The sequence below is a fragment of the Zea mays genome, chromosome 6 (assembly GCF_902167145.1).
Source record: "Zea mays cultivar B73 chromosome 6, Zm-B73-REFERENCE-NAM-5.0, whole genome shotgun sequence".
NCBI lineage: Eukaryota > Viridiplantae > Streptophyta > Magnoliopsida > Poales > Poaceae > Zea > Zea mays.
Window position 1 is genome coordinate 4,588,763 of NC_050101.1, and position 24,024 is coordinate 4,612,786.

The 24,024-nt window shown below is 54.5% G+C and overlaps 1 protein-coding gene across 1 annotated transcript in view; it reads right to left on the minus strand.

Annotated features, from left to right (window-relative positions):
- Positions 1-1,962: 1,962 nt before the first annotated feature.
- Positions 1,963-24,024, minus strand: part of LOC109943334 (uncharacterized) — a 188,594-nt gene continuing 166,532 nt past the window's right edge. Inside the window, exons 2-3 of the mRNA XM_035960261.1 lie at positions 2,809-3,893; positions 1,963-2,271 (exon numbers count right to left, since the gene is read on the minus strand). Of these exons, the coding sequence (XP_035816154.1) occupies positions 2,929-3,893 (965 nt within the window). The 3' untranslated portion in view covers positions 1,963-2,271; positions 2,809-2,928. The remainder of the gene's footprint in view (positions 2,272-2,808; positions 3,894-24,024) is intronic.

A 24,024-nucleotide genomic window follows, 5' to 3' on the forward strand; every position in this document is an offset into this window, starting at 1 on the left:
GCCAGAAGAACATATAAGGTTCCATATGTGCAGTTTGCTTTTTCTAATAACACTGTAATATCTGAGTCTGTTGGGCGAGCGACAAATACGCGATTTTTCCCAAACTGATTCAGTTACAACCTCTTGGGTAAAACACACAGAAAGAGGTTTACCAACAAGTGGTCACGGTAAGTTCATAGCACATGAGACGGGTGTGGATGTAGAATACTGTCACGGTTAACATATGGCTAACCAGAGAATTCAAGTCCACGAAAGACGATAAAGATTCGAGAAAATATCAATGAAGAGATCCATTGATGTTGACTTCGCGACCAACCCATTTCATCAAATACTAACCATGGCTCGACTTAATCACACATGCTGGAAAAGCACACGTGAGGTGATCGAGGCACGGCTAGAGCGATGATTAGGTGGTTATTGGCCGACTTAATCTCAATTCTTGTAAGTACTTTCTTAGGATGGGTTGAACCAAAGTGAGTTTATACAACTAGACAAAACGATCTCTAAACTCAAACTTTGATCACCATGCAGTTACAAGTTAGTAAAACCAACTTGTTGAACTACTTTTGACATTGAGCAAGTCCCCTCAGTACCCTCGGTAAGCCAAGGGTTGAGAGTAGTTCACATTTGCTAGCAAAAGGTAATACATTTGGGTAGAAATCCATTTGGTCAGGTTGTTCATCCGTTTCTTCATGCCAGATGAATCATCCACTTGGTTAGGGAATACATGGATTAAGTAAGAGAACAACTGGACAAACTCCTGCATTTCAGCTGTAGGGAGAATCAATCTCCATTTTAGATCTAATCAGCTGTCTTCCAACACTAAAAAGCTCCAAGGTTCCACCTTTACACAAAGGATGTAAAGGGAACGTGTATGAATAGTCACTATCAAAGTCAAGGGAAAAGAGACCACACAGGTAAGGGGTTCTAGTTATTAAACATGGTCCAAATCAATTCAAACTCTACCCAAGGCTTCTAAATAGTGTTTTAAGTTCATATAAAAAGTTTGGGCATTTTTGGACTTATTATCTATTTTCTAAAAAATCCAGAACTAAGACTTTAAGCTATTTAAAATGCCTTAAAATTCCTTATTTCCTCTAAAAATCACAAAACTAGTAAGATCAAGTTGGTTATAAGGGAGTCAAGGAGAGGCTTTAGCAAGAATCAACTTAGATACTTTTGCAGAAATAGCTTACTAAAGTGAATCCTTACTTTCAATGTTTTAACGCTAGATTAAATATTAATAGACTCTATTTGCATCTGGTCTAATTTCACCATCTCATCAATACAACATCATTTTTATTCTTGAGGTTCACATCCTGACTTAGGTTGTAGGGAAGTGACCAAGTCTTCATAACCGCGAAGGTACGACGATCCGAATCGATTATACTCAGCTGAGGATCTCCAATCACATGACATATGTAGCACTTAACCCTTGCATATGTCAACCCGCCATCGGGGTTCTTAAGACCATATCAGGTTCACGCAAACCGAGAGCACAGATACACCACCGTCCATCCTCTTGCCACGGAGGGTACACGCTACTCTCGCCACCGCTCCACGCCCATTTCGTGTTATCTTATTCTGGCCTTAGTCTGCCCGAGGCAAGGCTTACCCATGACGAGGCATGTGACTAGTTAAAGGGTCCTCGATCAGCACGCCTACATACGCATTCAATCCTTAATCAACCTGGGTAGAACATCACCTGTTCCTAACCCAAGTCTCAATTTTAGTATTTCCATCCTTAGGATTGTTTCTGTTCCATAGGATGAAAAGAGCATCACAGGGAACTTTGCAGTAAGATCCCACCATTGCTCCAAATGAAAATATTCTTGCAGGTAGAAGCCATCCTTTCTCGAGCTAGGCTAAGGACAACCTCTATCCACAAGATCTAAGCAGGGCTAAGCATTTTTGTAAATCATAATTTTGATACTTCACCAGAAGTATCTATAAAGGTATGGATTTCAAGGAAGGCAATGCATCCAAGGGTTTCAAGCAACTCCTATAAACCTAATGCACATTTCACTAGACTTAAAGTGTGCAAAAATTATTTAAAAACACAAGGAATGGGCTGCATGCACCGGGGCTTGCCTGGAATAAACACTATATTAGTGTTTGTTAGATGACGTCCGCTTGACGAGTATCCCTCAACCGAACAATCGCTTGATTTAACCATCTTCAGGTTGGTCCATCAGCTTCACCATGCGAAGTAGTCCACGCTTGGGGTCGACTTGACTCAAGTTCTCCGCATCTCGTGGTTAATCAACGTACCTAAATGATTTGCATAATGCACATGAATGCATATAAACAAGAATATCACAAACCTAAATAAGGCTACACGACGGTGAATTAAACACCTAGCGGCGAGGCGTTGTACAATTTTGTGCGGAAACACTAGTTATTAGTATATGACTACGCGCAATAATTACGCTTCTCGAACCTAACGCAAACATCACGAACAACAAACTATACACAAGAAATACAATTAGCCTAATCACACTTATCAGTTAATTAATTAAATTCTGAACTAATCCCTTGCCTTATAAATTATACTACATCTTTATAGGTGATTAAAATATTTTATCATCACACATGCCTATCAAAATTCTACTCGGTCGACTAATTCAGCTAAGTGACCGGAATAGCGAAATAATTCGCCATAGCTGAATCTGGCTCGATAATCGCAAGAACTACGAAGTCGACGAGAGTTTCGTGACTTACGCAATTTATCGAGCACGCTAATGAGCCTCGCACTAACATATTAATTTATTCAACTATCGAACTATACTGAATAATTTATCAGCTTACCGTTTCCACAGCCAACATGAATCCACGAGATCGGTAGCGATATTCCGATTCAGACAATTTGTCGAGCGCTTGGGGAATATCGCGCTGCTAGCTTCGTCTTCATCCGATCCATGGGATTCCTTATGACGCACGGAATAACGACGATCTTCGATTGAAGTCTTCGACCGAGTACTTGATAAGCGATGCACAGGGACCTTGCTTATTTTTGTCTAAAGTCCGGGATTCGTGGTTTGACGAGATCGAGCAGGGAAGAACAAAGTTCGACGGTTCGACGACATCGGCGAGGTCAACGACGAGCCGATCAACCAAAGCTCCACGACGCCGATCGAGACACAGGTTAGAGAACGGCGGCTGACGAGATCCGAGCTGGGGAAAAAGAACACATGACTGGGCGTTAACGGCCGGGTCCGAACGCGAGGGAGAAACTCGACCGGCGAGCTGGAGCGAGCTAGGCACACCACGATTTGAGGAAGATGCGTGCAGAAAAACGTGCGCGCAGGGACGAGCTCGACAGGGATCTTGGCGAGACCACGGCGCTGGAAGTCGAGCGCAATCCGAGCTGGGCGAGCTGCACCAAGGAGCAGCAGCCGGCCATGGGAGGTGGTGGCCAAGCAAGCTGGGGATGGCCGACGGCGCTGGGGCTGGACGCGCTGGATACCAAGCGCGAACAGGAAGAAGCGGAGGCCGAGCTGGGCACCAGCGCGCGTCATGGGAGAGAGCAGAGCGAGCTCCGGCCAGGAAATTGGCGAGCTGGGAGATGGAGCTGAGAGGGCTGCGCAGCGGCCAGGCGAGCTGGGCAAGACCTCGGCTGGGCGGACCATGGCGGATAGAAACAACGAGGCAGCTCGACGTGCTCAGCTGCCGTGGGAGATAAGACCGGCGGCAAGGCAAGAAATATCCCAGGCGGAGGAGATAAATGAAGAGAGAGACACGACTGAAGAAGAAGATAAGGAAGAGAACTGCGCTCGGCGGTAGGAAAATCAGGAATAGAGAAAGCGGCTGGAAAAATCTGAAGGGGAGGCCGCGGTAGGAGATGAGAACGACTTGAGCTGCGGTGGATGGATTGGAACGTGAGAAAATTTTTCCTTTTTCAGATTTTTAATTTCTTTAACTGAAAAATCTCAGATATTTGTGGTTCTGATATTTGAATTTGAGATATATTTAAAAGGTCAAACCAAAATAAGTTCGACAAAATTGTCGACGTTTCGAGACCGGGGGGTCCCTAAGCCGACGAGTGAATGTCGCTGCGTGCCCCAGCCCAGATGGGTCGAGCGCGTGGGCGAGCGCGAAGGGGGGAAGCGAGGTGGCCGGAGACGAGCGTGAGAGAGGTGGAAATCCTGCGGCCTTCGTGTTCGTCCCGCGCCCAGGTCGGGTGCGCTTGCAGTAGGGGGTTACAAGCGTCCACGCGGGTGAGGGAAGCGAGCGGCCCCAAGAGAGCGCCTGTCCCGTCCTCGTTCCCGCGCGGCCAACCCTCTCTAAGAGGGCCCTGGTCCTTCCTTTTATAGTCACAAGGAGTGGATCCAGGTGTACAACGGGGGTGTAGCAGAGTGCTACGTGTCTAGCGGGGGAGAGCTAGCGCCCTAAGTACATGCCGATGTGGCAGCCGGAGAGATCTTGGCACCCTGCTGGTGTGATGTCGTGGCCGTCGGAGGAGCAACGGAGCCTGGCGGAGGGACAGCTGTCGGAGCGGTTGAGTCCTTGCTGACGTCTTCCTGCTTCCGTAAGAGAGCTGAGAGCCGCCGTCGTCACAGGGCTTGCGGGGCGTCATCAATGCCTATCTGGCGGAGCTAGCCAGATGGGACACCGATCTTGTTCTCTGCGGCCCGAGTCAGCTTGGGGTAGGGTGATGATGGCGCTTCCTGTTGATGTGGCTGGCCCGCGCCCTAGGCTGGGCGGCGTGGGGGCTCCTCCGAAGCCGAGGTCGAGTTTGTCTTCCGTGGCCGAGGCCGAGTCCGAGCCCCTGGGTCGGGCGAGGCGGAGGTCGTTCGGCAGAGGCCGGTGCGGAGTCCGAGCCCTGGGGTCGGGCGAAGCGGAGTTCGTCGTCTTCTGGGGCTGAGCCTGAGTCCGAGCCCTGGGTCGGGCGGAGCGGAGTTCGCCGTCTTCCGGGGCCTAGCCCGAGTCCGAGCCCTGGGTCGGGCGGAGCTGAGTTCGCCGTCTTCCGGGGCCTAGCCCGAGTCCGAGCCCTGGGTCGGGCGGAGCGGAGTTCGCCGTCTTCTGGGGCTTAGCCCGAGTCCGAGCCCTGGGTCGGGCGGAGCGGAGTTCGCCGTCTTCCGGGGCCTAGCCCGAGTCCGAGCCCTGGGTCGGGCGGAGCGGAGTTTGCCGTCTTCTGGGGCTTAGCCCGAGTCCGAGCCCTGGGTCGGGCGGAGCGGAGTTCGCCGTCTTCCGAGGCTTAGCCCGAGTCCGAGCCCTGGGTCAGGCGGAGCTTCCTATGGTGCCTTTGGCAGAATCTGACTGCCTGTCAGTCTCACTCTGTCAAGTGGCACTGCAGTCGGAGTGGCGCAGGCGGCGCTGTCCTTCTGTCAGGCCGGTCAGTGGAGCGGCGAAGTGACGGCGGTCACTTCGGCTCTGCCGGGGGGCGCGCGTCAGGATAAAGGTGTCAGGCCACCTTTGCGTTAAATGCTCCTGTGATTCGGTTGGTCGGTGCGGCGATTCAGTCAGGGTTGCTTCTTAGCGAAGGCAGGGCCTCGGGCGAGCCGGAGATGTGTCCGCCGTTGGAGGGGGGCCTCAGGCGAGACAGAAATCCTCCGGGGTCGGCTGCCCTTGTCCGAGGCTAGGCTCGGGCGAGGCTCGATCAAGTCGCTCGTACTGACTGATCCCTGACTTAATCGCACCCATCAGGCCTTTGCAGCTTTATGCTGATGGGGGTTACCAGCTAAGAATTAGGAGTCTTGAGGGTACCCCTAATTATGGTCCCCGACAGTAGCCCCCGAGCCTCAAAGGGAGTGCTAGCACTCGCTTGGAGGCTTTCGTCGCACTTTTTTGCAAGGGGACCAGCCTTTCTCGGTTGCATTTTGTTCCGGTGGGTGCGCGCGAGCGCACCCGCCGGGTGTAGCCCCCGAGGCCTCGGAGGAGTGGTTTCAATCCTTCGAGGTCTTAATGCCTTGAGTAATGCTTCGGCTGGCCTGGTTGTTCCCTCATGCGAACCGGCCGTAGCCCGGGTGTACGGTCGGGGCCCAAGTTCTCGGGCTGGTATGTTGACGCTGTCAACGGTTCGGCCGGAGCCAGGATTGCGAGAGCAGCCCCCGAGCCTCTGCACAGGGCGAGAGGGCGATCAGGGATAGACTCGGCTTTTTACATACGCCCCTGCGTCGCCTTTCCGCAAGGAGGAGGGGGGGAAAGCGCCATGTTACCCTCGATGGGCGCCGAACATGGTGTCTCCGGTGAGCTGCAAGCGGGTAATCCGAGTGGACGTCCGTGCCCCATTCGTTAGGGGTCGGCTAGGGGCCCAGAGGCACGCCCAAAAGTACCTACGGGTGATCTGCCGGACCCGGTCCCCTGGCGACGGGGTCCGAGGGCTCGATGCCTCCCTCTGATGGGATTCCGTTACAAGATCGCTCCCGCTGGTCTCGGAAATGTCCTAGGGTACCTCGGGAGCGCATCCCGAGCCTTGGTTATGTATCGAACGTACCCCTGGTCATCCCTCGCTCGGCGTCTGAGGCGACTGTGAACCCATCGGGGGCCAGCCTTCGAACCCCTGATCAGTAATGGGCGCAGAGCCCGAGTAGCCTGAGGCGGCCGTGGAACCCTTCGGGGGGCCGGCCTTCGAACCTCTGACCTGTAGTGGGTGTAGGGCCCACGCGATCTGAGGCGGCTGTTGAACCCCTCGGGGGGCCAGCCTTTGAACCTCTGATCAGTAGGGAGGCTCGGAGCCCAGTTCCTTCACGGTGAAGGATCCTTTTCGGGGTATCCCCCTTTCCCGGTCCCTGTTGCAAGAGATAGAGAAAGAGGAAAAAAGGAAAAGGATACGAAATCGAACGACGTGGCGTACCTTTTCTGGCGCGGTTATTTCGGCGAAGGCGAAGCGTCGCCCGCTTCTCCTGCCAGAAGCGCCGCCTGTCCCGCCGCGGAGTTAATGCGACGGGGCGAGTTGTTGGCCGGGCGGCCGTTGCGCGTGCGCGAGCCATTCGAGGAACGGCTGTTTCGCTTCACGTTTTTTGAATCCCGCATCCGGTCCGGGCGGAGCGCTGGAAACGGTCTCGCCTTGGTCATTATATACCTGGGAGAGGGTCTGGTGACGGTTCTTTGCTCCGCTTCCTGCCTCTTCCTTTAGGTTTTCGCAACCCGAGAGACTTTAGCCAGAGAAGAGAAAACCGCCCTTCCCGCCCCTTGCGCCGCCATCCCTTCCGTCTTGGTGATAGCTGACCGGGTGACCATCATCTCGCCGCGCGATCCATGGCCCTTTTCCACGGTGACGGCGAGCGATCTGGAGGAGCTGGTTGGCGAGGGTTTGCTTCGCCCTCTCACCGATGAGCAGCGACCAGAGTGGATTCCTCCCGTGGGTGGAGCCGCTCCATCCCCACCGCCGGGGTACGTCGTGAGCTTCGTTTCCTTCCACGAGCAGGGATTCGGTGTGCCGGCGGGCCGCTTTATGCAGGCGATCCTGTACCACTATGGGGTGGAGTTGCACAACCTCACCCCCAACTCCATCTCGCAGGCCGCTATCTTCGTAGCGGTGTGCGAAGGGTATTTGGGGATCGCCCCCCATTGGGATTTGTGGACCCATCTCTTTTTCGCCGAGCTTTTTGCCTCGCCGACGGGGGAGAGGAAGGTCCACGCAGCGGTGCGGGCCGGCGGCTGCACCCTCCTGCTGAGGCAGTCGCGGGCGTCGCAGTATATTCCTGCCATCCTCGCGTCCTCGAACAAGGGGTGGCAGCGCCGGTGGTTCTACCTCCGGAACGACGGTGAGTTGCTCCCGCCGTTCTCCCAGCGAGTAGTCACCGCCGCCACCGACGCCTGGCGTCACGGGACACCGCACGAAAGACAGAAGAACCTCGGACCCCTTCTCCAGGCCTTGGAGGCGTTGCGGGAGGGGGGACTCACCGCAGCGGGAGTGATTGCCGCCATCCACCGTCGGAGGGTGCTTCCCTTGGCGGAGCGACGGCTGTCGCTTTGGGAGATGACCCGGAGGCTGGCTGGGAGGGTTCACAGATGTCCCCTGATCCTCTTCCCTTCGACGCCCTCCAATGGCGGGTGTCGGCTGCGTTGGGGAAGCCGGACCCCCACGCCTTCTCCCAGCTTCGGATGCGCCCCGACCAGGGGTGCGTGACTCTGGTGAGTGTTCGCTCCTTCCTTCTTCATACATCGGGTTGCTCCTGGTCTTTACGATCAGGCTTCTTTCCCCCCTTTCTTCAGGAGGTGGGGTGGCACAAGCCTTCCCGGCCACGGGTCCCGGAGGATGCGGTGGACCGAGCAGCGCGGCGGGTCGCCGCGGAGGAGAAGAAGAAGAAGGACGCGGAGAAGGCTCGGGCCCGCGAGCGGAGGCGGGCTCGGGACGCCTTGGAAAAACGTCGTCGCCAGCAGGAGAGGGAGGGACTCCCGAGGGAACCGTCGCCGGAGACGCCCGACGACGACGACGACGACGATGATGATGAGGAGGACGACATGGCCGCCCGTCTCGGCCTCAGCCCCGGCTTGGGGTGTGGCCAGGAGCCGTCGAGCCAGCCCCCGAGCGGGCCGACGCCGTCAGTCCCCGGAGTCGGGGCGTCGGGGTCCCGGCCCGAGACACGGGGGCAACCCGAGAGGGCACCCGACCCCTCGGCTGGAGAAGCTGAGGTGACTCCGGGGGGCCAGGTCAGGGCGTCTGCTCCCCAAGAGCCGCCGCTCGTACCGGCAGCGCATGGAGGTGACCCTCAAGTCATCGTGACAGTGCACGAGCAATCTGCTCCCCGGGTGTCCAAAGCAAGGGTGGTGCCGAAGTTGCCGGCGAAGCGGACCTCGGCGGCTGTTCCGGGAGCCGGGATCCAAGAAACTTCCCCCAGGCGCGGTGGATCATGGCCCGGAGTGGGTAAGTATCTCAGAATGTCTTCGTCTTGGCTTTCCATTCATATGTCTCGGCCGTGATTTTCCTTTTTCCCTCAGCAAGCGAAGCCATGGCCAGACCGACCTAGCACCCCGGAAGGCCCTTAAGACGGCGCCGGCCTGTGCGGCCAGCGCCGCCCCGGGCCTTGTCGTTCAGCCGACCCTTTCGCAGGGTGTTTTACCGCAGGGGGCTCGGGCGGCACCCGTCGCTGGGGAGCAGGTTCCCGAGGCTGGCTCTTCTGCCGAGGTGGCCATCGTGATAGGGGAGGCGGCTGACGCCGACGTGGTCCCGAGCCCGCCTGTCGTGCCGGCCATGCTGGCGCCTGCCGCCACCGAAGTTGCCGCCGTCCCAGTCGGAGAGCGACCGGCCGCTGCCGGCGTCGAGACGGCCGATGCGTCAGTGCCCGGTGCCTCGGAAGAGGTGGGCGCGGAGGCGCGATCCGTCCAGCCGGGCGGCAGCCTCATTGCTGTGCGGCGGAGCCCCGGGGCCCGGCGCCAGTTGCTCCGGTTTCGGACCCGCGAGGCTTCGGACCCTATCTTCGTTCTCGACGATGAATAGGAGGACCAGTCCTGGGATGAGCTCCGCGAGTGTGATGAAGCAACGGTGGGGTCGCTCCGGTTGTCGCTGAAGGTTTTCTGCAGGGACGTCCCCAAAATCCTCCAGGTAACGGTTTCAGGCATACCTTTTCTTTTCTGTGAGCGAGGCGTTCTTCGTGACGCCCTGTTTCCTTCCCCCAGGACCTGACGGATCGGAGCGCCGCCAAGTCGTCGTTCATTCGCCGCGAGGTCGATGTCTGGGGCTCGCTGTGATCCCTGAGGACCTCGCTTGCCGGGGCTACTGCGCGCCTTTCTCAGCAGGATGCCAAGGTGGCGGACCTCCAGTTGCTCTGCACTGACCTGAGAGCCGAGGCGGCAGCGGCGCGCGCGGAGGCGCAGCGGCAGCGGTCGGAGTTCGTCCAGGTCGTCGAGGAGCGGGACCAATCTCGGGGCCGGGCTGCCGAGGCTGAATGCCGGGCTGAAACCCTCGCGGCCGACTTAGCCGCAGCCCAGGTCGCGGCTTCGGAGCAGCGCGCCCGAGCCGGAGGTACGCCTTGGCCGTCCCTGGTTCTTGTTCTTGTCTGTTTCCTCTGCTTGTGTTTGAGGTCTTTCCTCTGGTTGTTTGCAGAGCTCGAGTCCGCCCTTGACGAGTCCGCCAAGGCGCTCACCGAGGCGCTTGCCGAAGCTGCCGAGCAGAGGGAGGCTGACCTCGCGGCCATGTCTGAGGCCATCTCGGACGTTTATCGGATCCTTGGCTCCGGCGACGTCCCTTCAGGAAGCTCCCCTCAAAGCCGCCTTCAAGCCTTGGGTGATCACGCGCGCGGCAGAGTCCGCGAGGCGCTACACCATGGCGTCAGGCGGGCCTTTGCCGTGCTCGCTTCCCACTATGTTGTGGACCTAGAGCGGGTTAGTGAGGGGTATTGTCTTCCTGACGAAGACGAAGCTGCCCTGGCAGAAGTTCAGCGGCTCGACGCGGTCGCCGCGGGTCCGAGCGTGGTGCTGGCGACCACCTTTGAGGCGGAGATCCTTCCCCCTGCGCCGTCGCCGGAAACCGAGATGGACCTTACCGAAGGCGGGGACGGAACTGAAGGCGCGGCTCCTTCCCAAGGTGGCGCCTAACTCTTGTTGGGGACAGTTTCTGTTGGATGTGTGTGTGTCTTACTGCGGCCGCTGAGGCCTGAACACTGTGTTTCTCTTGCATGAAGTCGCACTCTTCTTCCTTTCATTTTGCGTGTCCGGCTTAGCTTGTCAATAATAGGGTGGCTTCCCGAGTTGGGTCATTTTTCGTGGCGGGTGATGAGTGAGGTGTCCTTAACCCGGAGGCATAGGAGTTCCTCGGCTCAGTCGGCCTCACCACTTACATGTACCCACGTTCGCTCCTCGGGACCCTGCTTCTGACATAGCCGGGAGAACGCAAAAGCCTTTTTTGATCGAAAATTTTGGATGCGGAGAAGTACACCCAATCTTGACGCAGAGGGGTTCCCCCTTTTTTAGCCCCCGAGGGAGGGTCAGGCTCTGCCGAGGCGAGGCCGACCCTTCCTTGACGACTGAGACTTGTGTGGGAGCGAGGTATACGAACAGCTTGAAAACATCTTGAGGGTAGAAGCAACGTAGCTGTCGGACGTTCCAAGCGTTGCCGTAGACCTCGCCTTGACCGCCGGCCAGCTTGTACGTTCCGGGCTCCAGAACGTCGGCGGTGACAAGCGGCCTTTCCCGGGGGTGTGTGCAGCCCCCGGGTACCCCCAGCAAGGGCTCGGGGTGCTATGCGATGGTTGGGGTTTTCTCCTGGTTGGCTTCGATGCCCCGTTTGGAGATAATGAACTCCAAGACCATGCCCTGCGGCGCCCCGAGGACCCACCTTTCAGGGTTGAGCTTGACGCTTTTCGCTTCTTTTAGCTTGTGGATCTCCTCGCCTATCACTCTGCGCTTCCCCTTGTCGAATCGGCGCAGAGGCTGCTTGGCGGGTCGGGCTCCGGCCTGAATATCCAGCGAGTGCTCGGCGACATCCCTTGGTGTGCCGGGCATGTCCGAGGGACTCCACGCAATGACGTCGGCGTTTGCGCAGAGAAAGTCGACGAGCACTGCTTCCTATTTGGGGTCGAGCCCGGAACCGATCCGGATCCGCTTGGAGGTGTCGCCACTGGGGTCGAGAGGGACGGCCTTGACCGTCTCCACTAGCTCGAAGTTGCCAGCATGGCGCTTCACGTCGGGCACCTCTTTTGAGAGGCTTTCCAGGTCGGCGATGAGGGCCTCGGACTCGGCGAGGGCCTCGGCGTACTCCACGCACTCCACATCGCATTCGAACGCGTGTTTGTACGTGGGGCCGACGGTGATGACCCCGTTGGGGCCCGACATCTTGAGATTCAGGTAGGTGTAGTTGGGGACGACCATGAACTTCACGTAGCATGGCCTCCCCAGTACCGCGTGGTAGGTTCCTCGGAACCCGACCACCTCGAACGTCAGAATCTCCCTTCGGAAGTTGGAGGGTGTTCTGAAGCAGACGGGAAGGTCGAGTCGTCCGAGGGGTTGGACGCGCTTCCCGGGAATGATCTCGTGGAAGGGCGCAGCGCCTGCTCAGACGGAGGACAGATCGACACGCAGGAGCCTGAGGGTCTCGGCGTAGATGATGTTGAGGCAGCTGCCCCCATCCATAAGGACCTTGGTGAGCCTGACGTCGCTGACGATGGGGTCGACGACGAGCGGGTATTTCCCCGGGCTCGGCACGTGGTCGGGGTGGTCAGCTTGGTCAAAGGTGATGGGCTTGTCGGACCAGTCTAGGTAGACTAGCGCCACCACCTTCACCGAGCAGACCTCCCGGCGCTCTTGCTTGCGATGCCGAGCCGAGGCATTCGCCGCATGCCCACCATAGATCATGAAGCAGTCGCGGACCTCGGGAAACTCTCCTGCTTGGTGATCTTCCTTCTTGTCGTCGTCGCGGGCCCTGCCACCCTCCGCGGGTGGCCCGACCCTGTGGAAGTGGCGCCGAAGCATGACGCACTCCTCAAGGGTGTGTTTGACGGGCCCCTGATGATAGGGGCACGGCTCCTTGAGCATCTTGTCGAAGAGGTTAGCACCTCCGGGGGGTTTCCGAGGGTTCTTGTACTCGGCGGCGGCGACAAGGTCCGCGTCGGCGGCGTCGCGTTTCGCTTGCGACTTCTTCTTGCCTTTCTTCTTGGCGCCGCGCGGAGTAGACGCCTCGGGAGCATCTTCCGATGGGCAGCCCTGGGGCTGCTTGTCCTTTCGGAAGATGGCCTCGACCGCCTCCTGGCCAGAGGCGAACCTGGTGGCAATGTTCATCAGCTCGCTCGCCCTGGTGGGGGTCTTACGACCCAACTTACTCACCAGGTCGCGGCAGGTGGTGCCGGCAAGGAACACGCCGATGACATCCGAGTCGGTGATGTTGGGCAGCTCGGCGTGCTGCTTCGAGAATCGTCGGATGTAGTCCCGGAGAGACTCTCGCAGCTGCTGCCGGCAGCTTCGGAGGTCCCAGGAATTCCCGGGGCGCACGTACGTGCCCTGGAAATTCCCGGCGAAGGCTTGGACCAGGTCATCCCAGTTGGAGATCTGCCCTAGAGGCAGGTGCTCCAACCAGGCGCGAGCGGTGTCGGAGAGGAACAGGGGGAGGTTGCGGATGATGAGGTTGTCGTCGTCCGTTCCACCCAGTTGGCAGGCCAGGCGGTAGTCCGCGAGCCACAGTTCCGGTCTCGTTTCCCCCGAGTACTTTGTGATAGTAGTCGGGGGTCGGAACCGGGTCGGGAACGGCGCCCGTCGGATGGCCCGGCTGAAGGCCTGCGGACCGGGTGGTTCGGGCGAGGGACTCCGATCCTCCCCGCTGTCGTAGCGTCCCCCACGCCTGGGGTGGTAACCTCGGCGCACCCTCTCGTCGAGGTGGGCCCGACGGTTGCGATGATGGTGCTCGTTGCCGAGATGGCCCGGGGCCGCAGGCGCGGTGTTGCGCGTGCGCCCGGTGTAGACCGAGGCTTCCCGCATGAATCGGGAAGTCGCGGCATGAGGTTCCGAGGGGTATCCCTGCCTTCGGGAGGCAGAGCTCTCGGCCCGTCGGACCGCAGCGCCTTCCAGGAGATTCTTGAGCTCTCCCTGGATTCGCCGACCCTCGGTGGTTGATGGCTCCGGCATCGCGCGGAGAAGCATCGCTGCTGCAGCCAGGTTCTGACTGACCCCACTGGATGCGGGTGGCGGCCTGACCCTAACGTCGTTGGCGACACGGTGCTGGAAACCCTGGGGCAGGTGACGTATTTATCCGGCCGGGGGTTGGCCCACCCATACCTGCCCGACGTCCCGGCGGATCGGCTCAAGCGTTCCTGCTCCCTCGTCAAGCCTGGCCTGCGCCCCGCGGACTTGCTCGAGCTGTGGGTCGTGACCCCCCGCCGGAACGGGGACCACAGCTAGCTCCCGCGGGATGTCAGTGCGAGGCACCGGCCTAGGGAGATCACCATCCTCCGGCATGCCGAGATGATTGCCCTCGGAGGCATCCCCTAGCTCGACGTGGAAACATTCGCGGCTTGGGCCGCAGTCCTCGTCGTCGAGGCTGCGGCTACCGTCGGAACAGTCGGAGAGGCAGTAGTCACATGCGGTCATGAAGTCCCGCATGGCACTGGGGTTACCAAATCCAGAGAAATCCCAACAGATGTTGGGATCGTCATCTTCCTCGGACCCAGAGGGCCCGTAGGTCGAGACGTCCGTCAACCGGTCCTAAGGCGACCGCATGCGAAACCCCAGAGGGTTTGAACTCACCTCTACGAGAGCGCCCGCCAAAGCAAGGTCGCTAGGTGGGTTGAGGCCGAGCTGAAATGACGTAGGATGGGAATCGATCGGTACCTTTTGGTCGACGAGCGGCGACGTAGTCCCGTCGGGGACTGACTGCACCGCCGTCTCAGGTACGAGGGCGACGTCCCGCAAGCTCTCCGCGAGCGTACTGGCGTCGTCCACCTGCTCGGGGTTGGCGTGTCGCGGGGAGACGGCGCTCGCCTTCGTCTCCAACGCGAGGTCGACACCCGGTGCGCCCCCCGTTGGGGCGCTGGGGACGTCGACTCGCTCGACAGCCGGCGAGGCGCGGCCTCCCGCTTGGCCTTGGTTGCCCCGCCTCCTCCTCCGTTGGCGGGGGAGAGGACGGGGTGAGCTCAAATGTTGTTCTTCCACCACGCGGGGAAGAGGTCGTCGATCCCGCCGCCGGCGGGCGGGCTATCGGCCGCCATTGTCGTTGTCACGCGGCGGTGGAAGGAGTATCATGTCGTAGCTGCCGTCGAAGGACACAAACTCGAGACTCCCAAAACGGAGCACCGTCCCGGGTCGGAGAGGTTGCTGGAGACTGCCCATCTGGAGCTTGACGGGAAGCTGTTCGTCAACACGCAGCAGGCCCCTACCTGGCGCGCCAACTGTCGGCGTTTCGAGACTGGGGGGTCCCTAAGCCGACGAGTGAATGTCGCTGCGTGCCCCAGCCCAGATGGGTCGAGCGCGTGGGCGAGCGCGAAGGGGGAAGCGAGGTGGCCGGAGACGGGCGTGAGAGAGGTGGAAATCCCGCGGCCTTCGTGTTCGTCCCGCGCCCAGGTCGGGTGCGCTTGCAGTTGGGGGTTACAAGCGTCCACGCGGGTGAGGGAAGCGAGCGGCCCCAAGAGAGCGCATGTCCCGTCCTCGTTCCCGCGCGGCCAACCCTCTCTAAGAGGGCCCTGGTCCTTCCTTTTATAGTCGCAAGGAGTGGATCCAGGTGTACAACGGGGGTGTAGCAGAGTGCTACGTGTCTAGCGGGGGAGAGCTAGCGCCCTAAGTACATGCCGATGTGGCAGCCGGAGAGATCTTGGCACCCTGCTGGTGTGATGTCGTGGCCGTCGGAGGAGCAACGGAGCCTGGCGGAGGGACAGCTGTCGGAGCGGTTGAGTCCTTGCTGACGTCCTCCTGCTTCCGTAAGAGAGCTGAGAGCCGCCGTCGTCACAGGGCTTGCGGGGCGTCATCATTGCCTATCTGGCGGAGCTAGCCAGATGGGACACCGGTCTTGTTCTCTACGGCCCGAGTCAGCTCGGGGTAGGGTGATGATGGCGCTTCCTGTTGACGTGGCTGGCCCGCGCCCTAGGCTAGGCGGCGTAGGGGCTCCTCCGAAGCCGAGGTCGAGTCTGACTTCCGTGGCCGAGGCCGAGTCCGAGCCCCTGGGTCGGGCGAGGCGGAGGTCATTCGGCAGAGGCCGGTGCGGAGTCCGAGCCCTGGGGTCGGGCGAAGCGGAGTTCGTCGTCTTCTGGGGCTGAGCCCGAGTCCGAGCCCTGGGTCAGGCGGAGCGGAGTTCGCCGTCTTCCGGGGCCTAGCCCGAGTCCGAGCCCTGGGTCGGGCGGAGTGGAGTTCGCCGTCTTCCGGGGCCTAGCCCGAGTCCGAGCCCTGGGTCGGGCGGAGCGGAGTTCGACGTCTTCCGGGGCCTAGCCCGAGTCCGAGCCCTAGGTCGGGCGGAGCGGAGTTCGCCATCTTCCGGGGCCTAGCCCGAGTCCGAGCCCTGGGTCGGGCGGAGCGGAGTTCGCCGTCTTCCGGGGCCTAGCCCGAGTCCGAGCCCTGGGTCGGGCGGAGCGGAGTTCGCCGTCTTCCGGGGCTTAGCCCGAGTCCGAGCCCTGGGTCGGGCGGTGCGGAGTTCGCCGTCTTCCGGGGCTTAGCCCGAGTCCGAGCCCTGGGTCGGGCGGAGCGGAGTTCGCCGTCTTCCGGGGCTTAGCCCGAGTCCGAGCCCTGGGTCAGGCGGAGCTTCCTATGGTGCCTTTGGCAGAACCTGACTGCCTGTCAGTCTCACTCTGTCAAGTGGCACTGCAGTCGGAGTGGCGCAGGCGGCGCTGTCCTTCTGTCAGGCCGGTCAGTTGAGCGGCGAAGTGATGGCGGTCACTTTGGCTCTGCCGGGGGGGCGCGCGTCAGGATAAAGGTGTCAGGCCACCTTTGCGTTAAATGCTCCTGTGATTCGGTCGGTCGGTGCGGCGATTCAGTCAGGGTTGCTTCTTAGCGAAGGCAGGGCCTCGGGCGAGCCGGAGATGTGTCCGCCGTTGGAGGGGGGCCTCGGGCGAGACGGAAATCCTCCGGGGTCTGCTGCCCTTGTCCGAGGCTAGGCTCGGACGAGGCTCGATCAAGTCGCTCGTACTGACTGATCCCTGACTTAATCGCACCCATCAGGCCTTTGCAGCTTTATGCTGATGGGGGTTACCAGCTGAGAATTAGGAGTCTTGAGGGTACCCCTAATTATGGTCCTCGACAAAAATATTGGAGAAGGATTTGATGTGATGACTAATCTGGAGTTAGATGAATTCATATCTGTTATTTACACTTAAGGATTTAGATCGAGACGAGATACACACGAATCGAACCAAACAAGATTTGATCTAGTTTAAAATCAGATAAACATACGTCTAACATCTGAACACCTAGTTCCACAGCTAGAGTAATTTATCAGTGAATCGATGCACAATTTTTGGATCCTCGTACGCGATTTCACGGTTGACGAGTGTGAGCCGAATTGTTTGCACCGAAAACCGTAGTCGACGAGTTCTGACTAATTCTCGTTCGGATAGTTTTCGTGACTGTTTCGGGCAACACGGAAACGAACTAGATATCGCATACATTATTTCGAGACAATACTGGTTTAGTCGAACTCGGATAAAAATTTACCCGATGCCTAAACACAGTTGATTTTATTATTTTACAGAGTGTGCCGAAGAATAAAGTGGATTAAAACCTCGCGCAAGATTTCGCGCGATTCGAATTATTTTACCCCAAACATTTTAGTCGTCGAGTTCAAACTAATTTGTTCGATATCATCACAATGGGTCGGGCTTCCGAATTCGTATTCGTGCGAACGATGAATTTTAAATACTCACCGGACGCACCGATTTTCAGAACAAAAAAGTTCCGAACAACACGAAAATTTAGGACAAGCCCGAATAGATAAAAATGGTGTCGAACTCGCGACAGACGGAACAGATGCGATATTAAAATCACGATAGGCGAAGATGATTAGAATTTAGCATATGTTTTATCCACTGATATTACGCGCTTAAATTCATACTCGTTGTCGAGTAAAATAAAAACACCAGGGGTGTTACATTTTGTTTCCTCTATTGAGCCACACAGGGTAGAGGAAGCACTTCAAGATTCGGATTGGGTGGTGGCGATGCAAGAGGAGCTCAACAACTTCACTAGGAATGAGGTATGACATTTGGTTCCACGTCCTAACCAAAATGTTGTAGGAACCAAGTGGGTTTTCCGCAACAAGCAAGATGAGCATGGCGTAGTGACAAGGAACAAAGCTCGACTTGTGGCCAAAGGATACTCCCAAGTCGAAGGTTTGGATTTCGGTGAAACCTATGCACCCGTAGCTAGGCTCGAGACAATTCATATATTATTGGCCTATGCTACTTACCATGGCTTTAAGCTTTATCAAATGGACGTGAAAAGTGCCTTCCTAAATGGACCAATCAAGGAAGAGGTCTATGTTGAGCAACCTCCCGGCTTTGAAAACAGTGAGTACCCTAATCATGTGTATAAACTCTCTAAGGCGCTTTATGGGCTTAAGCAAGCCCCAAGAGCATGGTATGAATGCCTTAGAGATTTTCTTATCACAAATGGATTCAAAGTCGGAAAAGCTGATCCTACGCTCTTCACTAAAACTCTTGAAAATGACTTGTTTGTATGCCAAATTTATGTTGATGATATTATATTTGGGTCTACTAACGAGTCTACATGTGAAGAATTTAGTAGGATCATGACACAAAAATTCGAGATGTCTATGATGGGGGAGTTGAAGTATTTCTTAGGATTTCAAGTGAAGCAACTCCAAGAAGGCACCTTCCTAAGCCAAACGAAGTATACCCAAGATATTCTAAGCAAGTTTGGGATGAAGGATGCCAAACCCATCAAGACACCCATGGGAACCAATGGGCATCTCGACCTCGACACATAAGGTAAGTCCGTGGATCAAAAGGTATACCGGTCGATGATAGGTTCTTTACTCTATTTATGTGCATCACGACCGGATATTATGCTTTCCGTATGCATGTGTGCAAGATTCCAAGCTGACCCTAAGGAAGCTCACCTTACGGCCGTAAAACGAATCTTGAGATATCTGGTTTATACTCCTAAGTTTGGGCTTTGGTACCCTAGGGGATCCACATTTGATTTGATTGGTTATTCGGATGCCGACTGGGCGGGGTGTAAAATCAATAGAAAGAGCACATCGGGGACTTGCCAGTTCATGGGAAGATCCTTGGTGTCTTGGGCTTCAAAGAAGCAAAATTCTGTAGCTCTTTCTACCGCCGAAGCCGAGTATATTGCCGCAGGACATTGTTGCGCGCAACTACTTTGGATGAGGCAAACCCTTAGGGACTATGGTTACAAATTAACCAAAGTTCCTCTTCTATGTGATAATGAGAGTGCAATCCGCATGGCGGATAGTCCCGTTGAGCATAGCCGCACTAAGCACATAGCCATTCGGTATCACTTTTTAAGGGATCCCCAACAAAAGGGAGATATCGAGATTTCATATATTAACACTAAAGATCAATTAGCCGATATCTTTACCAAGCCACTTGATGAACAAACTTTTAACAAACTTAGGCATGAGCTAAATATTCTTGATTCTAGGAACTTCTTTTGTTAATTTGCACACATAGCTCATTTATATACCTTTGATCATATCTCTTTCATATGCTATGACTAATGTGTTTTCAAGTCTATTTCAAACCAAGTCATAGGTGTATTGAAAGGAAATTAGAGTCTTCGGCGAAGACAAAGGCTTCCACTCCGTAACTCATCCTTCGCTGTCACTCCAAGCAACTCTCCATTTTTGGGGGACAAAGCATGAGCACCAAGCAAAAGGACTCCATCTTTGGTATAATCTTCACTCATTTACTTATGACCAAAGGGGGAGAAAGTAATTCAAAGGGCTCTAATGATTCCGTTTTTGGCGATTCATGCCAAAGGGGGAGAGAGTAAGAGCCCAAAGCAAAAGGACCGCACCACCACCAATTTCAAAAATTTTAGTTTTTCAAAGAGTATTTTTGAATTGATATCTTACTTGTGATATAATTTCAAATTGGTATACCCTCTTCAAAATTAATATCAAAACCCTCTTGAACACTAAGAGGAGGATTTCATTAAGGGGGAGTTTTGTTTAGTCAAAGGAAAAGCATTTGAAACAGGGGGAGAAAATTTCAAATCTTGAAAATGCTTTGCAAAATCTTATTCATTTACCTTTGACTATTTGCAAAAGAACTTTGAAAAGGATTTACATAAATTTGCAAAAACAAAACATGTGGTGCAAGCGTGGTCCAAAATATTAAAAACAAAGAAACAATTCATGCATATCTTGTAAGTAGTTATATTGGCTCAATTCCAAGCAACCTTTGCACTTACATTATGCAAGCTAGTTCAATATTGTATTTCTACATTTGCTTTGGTTTGTGTTGGCATCAATCACCAAAAAGGGGGAGATTGAAAGGGAATTAGGCTTACACTGAGTTCCTAAATAATTTTGGTGGTTGAATTGCCCAACACAAATAATTGGACTAACTAGTTTGCTCTAGTGTATAAGTTATACAGGTGCCAAAGGTTCACACTTAGCCAATAAAAAGACCAAGTATTAGGTTCAACAAAAGAGCAAAGGGACAACCGAAGGCACCTCTGGTCTGGCGCACCGGACTGTCCGGTGTGTCACCGGACAGTGTCCGGTGCACCAGAGGACTCCAACTCAAACTCGTCACCTTCGGGAAAATCCAGAGGCGCTCCGCTATAATTCACCGGACTGTCCGGTGTACACCGGACAGTGTCCGGTGCTCCAAGGAACGGCGCCTCAGGAACTTGCCAGCTTCGGGAATTCGCAACGGCTAGTCCGCTATAATTCACCGGACATGTCCGGTGTACACCGGACTGTCCGGTGTGCCATCGAAGCAACGGATACTTTGGCGCCAACGGCTACCTGCAACACATTAAATGCGCGCCAGCGCGCGCAGAAGTCAGGCACGCCCATACTGGCGCACCGGACACTCTACAGTACATGTCCAGTGCGCCACCGGACATCCAGGCGGGCCCAGAAGACAGAGCTCCAACGGTCGGAACCCAACGGCTTTGGTGACGTGGCTGGCGCACCGGACATGTCCAGTGTGCACTGGACTGTCCGGTGCACCATACGACAGTCAGCCCCACCAAACGGCTAGTTTGGTGGTTGGGGCTATAAATACCCCCAACCACCCATCATTCATTGCATCCAAGTTTTCATACTTCCAACCACTTACAAGAGCTAGGCATTCAATTCTAGACACACTCAAGAGATCAAATCCTCTCCCAAATTCCACACAAAGCTTTAGTGACTAGTGAGAGAGATTTGCTTGTGTTCCTTCGAGCTCTTGCGCTTGGATTGCTTTCTTCTTTCTTGATTCTTCATTGCGATCAAACTCACTTGGAATTGAGGCAAGAGACACCAATCTTGTGGTGGTCCTTGTGGGAACTTTGTGTTCCAAGTGATTGAGAAGAAAGGCTCACTCGGTCCGAGGGACCGTTTGAGAGAGGGAAAGGGTTGAAAGAGACCCGGTCTTTGTGACCACCTCAACGGGGAGTAGGTTTGCGAGAATCGAACCTCGGTAAAACAAATCCGCGTGTCACACCTCTTATTTGCTTGCGATTTATTTTGCACCCTCTCTCGCGGGACTCAATTATATTTCTAACGCTAACCCGGCTTGTAGTTGTGATTAATTTTGAGAATTTCAGTTTCGCCCTATTCACCCCCCTCTAGGCGACTTTCAATTGGTATCAAAGCCCGGTGCTTCATTAGAGCCTAACCGCTCGAAGTGATGTCGGGAGATCACGCCAAGAAGGAGATGGATACCGGCAAAAAGCCCACTACAAGCAACAAGAAAGCTCTATCGGGAGAGTCCCGCAACAAGGAGAAGACTTCTTCCCACAAGTCGCATCGGAGTGGCGACAAAATTAAGAAGATGAGGAAGGTGGTCTACTACGAGACCGACACTTCATCACCTTCTACCTCCGGCTCCGACGCACCCTCCATAACTTCTAAGCGCCATGAGCGCAAGAAGTTTAGTAAGATTCCCTTACATTATCCTCGTACTTCTAGACATACTCCATTACTTTCCGTTCCATTAGGCAAACCACCAACCTTTGAAGGTGAAGATTATGCTAGGTGGAATGATTTAATGAAATTTCATATAACCTCACTCCACAAAAGTATATGGAATGTTGTTGAGTTTGGTGTACAGGTACCATCCGTAGGGGATGAAGACTACGACTCGGACGAAGTGGCCCAAATTCACCACTTTAACTCCCAAGCCACTACTATACTCCTCGCCTCTCTAAGTCGAGAGGAGTATAATAAGGTGCAAGGGTTAAAAAGTGCGAAGGAAATTTGGGACGTACTCAAGACCGCGCACGAGGGAGACGAGGTGACAAAGATCACCAAGCAGGAAACGATCGAGGGGGAGCTCGGTCGCTTCATGCTTCACCAAGGGGAGGATCCACAAGCTATGTACAACCGCTTGAAGACCTTGGTGAACTAAGTGCGCAACCTCGGGAGCGAAAAATGGGATGACCATGAGATGGTCAAGGTTATTCTTAGATCCCTCGTATTCCTTAACCCTACACAAGTTCAATTAATTCGAGGTGATCCTAGATATAAGCTAATGTCTCCCGAGGAAGTCATAGGAAAATTTGTGAGCTTTGAGCTAATGATTAAAGGCTCAAAGAAAATCATCGAGCAAGGCACCTCCTCCACACCCGAAGCACAACCAGTCGCATTCAAGGCGACGGAGGAGAAGAAGGAGGAGTCTACATCAAGTAGACAACCAATCGACGCCTCCAAGCTCGACAATGAGGAAATGGCGCTCGTCATCAAGAGCTTCCGCCAAATCCTCAAACAAAGGAGGGGGAAGGACTACAAACCTCGCTCCAAGAAAATGTGTTACAAAATTGGTATGCCCGGTCATTTTATTGCAAAATGTCCTATATCTAGTGACAGTGATAGGGCGACGACAAGAAGGGGAGAAGAAAGGAGAAGAAGAAATACTACAAGAAGAGGGGGGGCGATGCCCATGTTTGTCGGGAGTGGGACTCCGACGAAAGCTCTAGTGACTCCTCCGACGATGAGGACGCTGCCAACATCGCCGTCACCAAGGGACTTCTCTTCCCCAAGGTCGGCCACAAGTGTCTCATGGCAAAGGACGGCAAAAGGAAGAAGGTTAAATCAAAATCCTCCACTAAATATGAATCTTCTAGTGATGATAATGCTAGTGATGATGAAGATAATTTGCGTACCCTTTTTGCCAACCTTAACATGGAACAAAAGGAAAAGCTAAATGAGCTAATTAGTGCCATCCATGAAAAGGATGATCTCTTGGACTCCCAAGAGGACTTCCTAATCAAGGAAAATAAAAAGCATGTTAAGGTTAAGAATGCTTATGCTCTAGAGGTAGAAAAATGTGAAAAATTATCTAGTGAGCTAAGCACATGCCATGACACCATCACCAACCTTAGAAATGAAAATGCCAAATTAATTGCTAAGGTTGATTCTCATGTTTGTAATGTTTCAACTTCCAATCCTAGAGATGATAATGTTGATTTACTTGCTAGGATTGATGAGTTGAATATTTCTCTTGCTAGCCTTAGGATTGAAAATGAGAAATTGCTTGCTAAGGCTAAAGATTTTGATGTTTGCAATGTTACTATTTCTAACCTTAGAAGTGAAAATGATATATTACATGCTAAGGTTGTAGAATTAAAATCTTGCAAACCCTCTACATCTATCGTTGAGCATGTATCTATTTGTATTAGATGTAGAGATGTTGATGTTAATGCCATTCATGATCACATGGCTTTAATTAAACAACAAAATGATCATATAGCAAAATTAGATGCTAAAATTGCCGACTTTCATGGTGGAGACCATTTCTTGGTCAAAAATCCATAGGTGTTAGCCTTCAGTGTCATTGAAAAAGGTCGTTCATGGCTATTTTCGACAAAAAATAGGGTTGTGTGGCCATTGATCGTCAACCAGAGGCTCATACACCTCACCCCACATATGTTTCCTTGCCATAGATCACATTCTTGGATTTCTAGTGGAGACCATTTCTTGGTCAAAAATCCGTAGGTGTTATTAGCCTTCGGTATTATTGAAAATGGTCGATCATGGCTATTTTCGACAAAAATAAGGGTTGTGTGGCCATTGATCATCGACCAGAGGCTCATACACCTCACCCCACATATGTTTCCTTGCCATAGATCACATTCTTGGATTTCTGGTGGAGACCATTTCTTGGTCAAAAATCCGTAGGTGTTAGCCTCTAGTATTATTGAAAATGGTCGCTCATGGCTATTTTCATAAAAATGGGGGTTGTGTGGCCATTTATCATCGACTAGATGCTCATAAACCTCACCCCACATATGTTTCCTTGCCATAGATCACATTCTTGGATTTCTGGTGGAGACCATTTCTTGGTCAAAAACTCGTACGTGTTAGCCTTCGGTATTATTGAATATGATCGTTCATGGCTATTTTCGGCAAAATGGGGGTTGTGTGGCCATTGATCATCGACCAGAGGCTCGTACACCTCACCCCACATATGTTTCCTTGCCATAGATCACATTCTTGGATTTCTGGTGGAGACCATTTCTTGGGCAAAAATC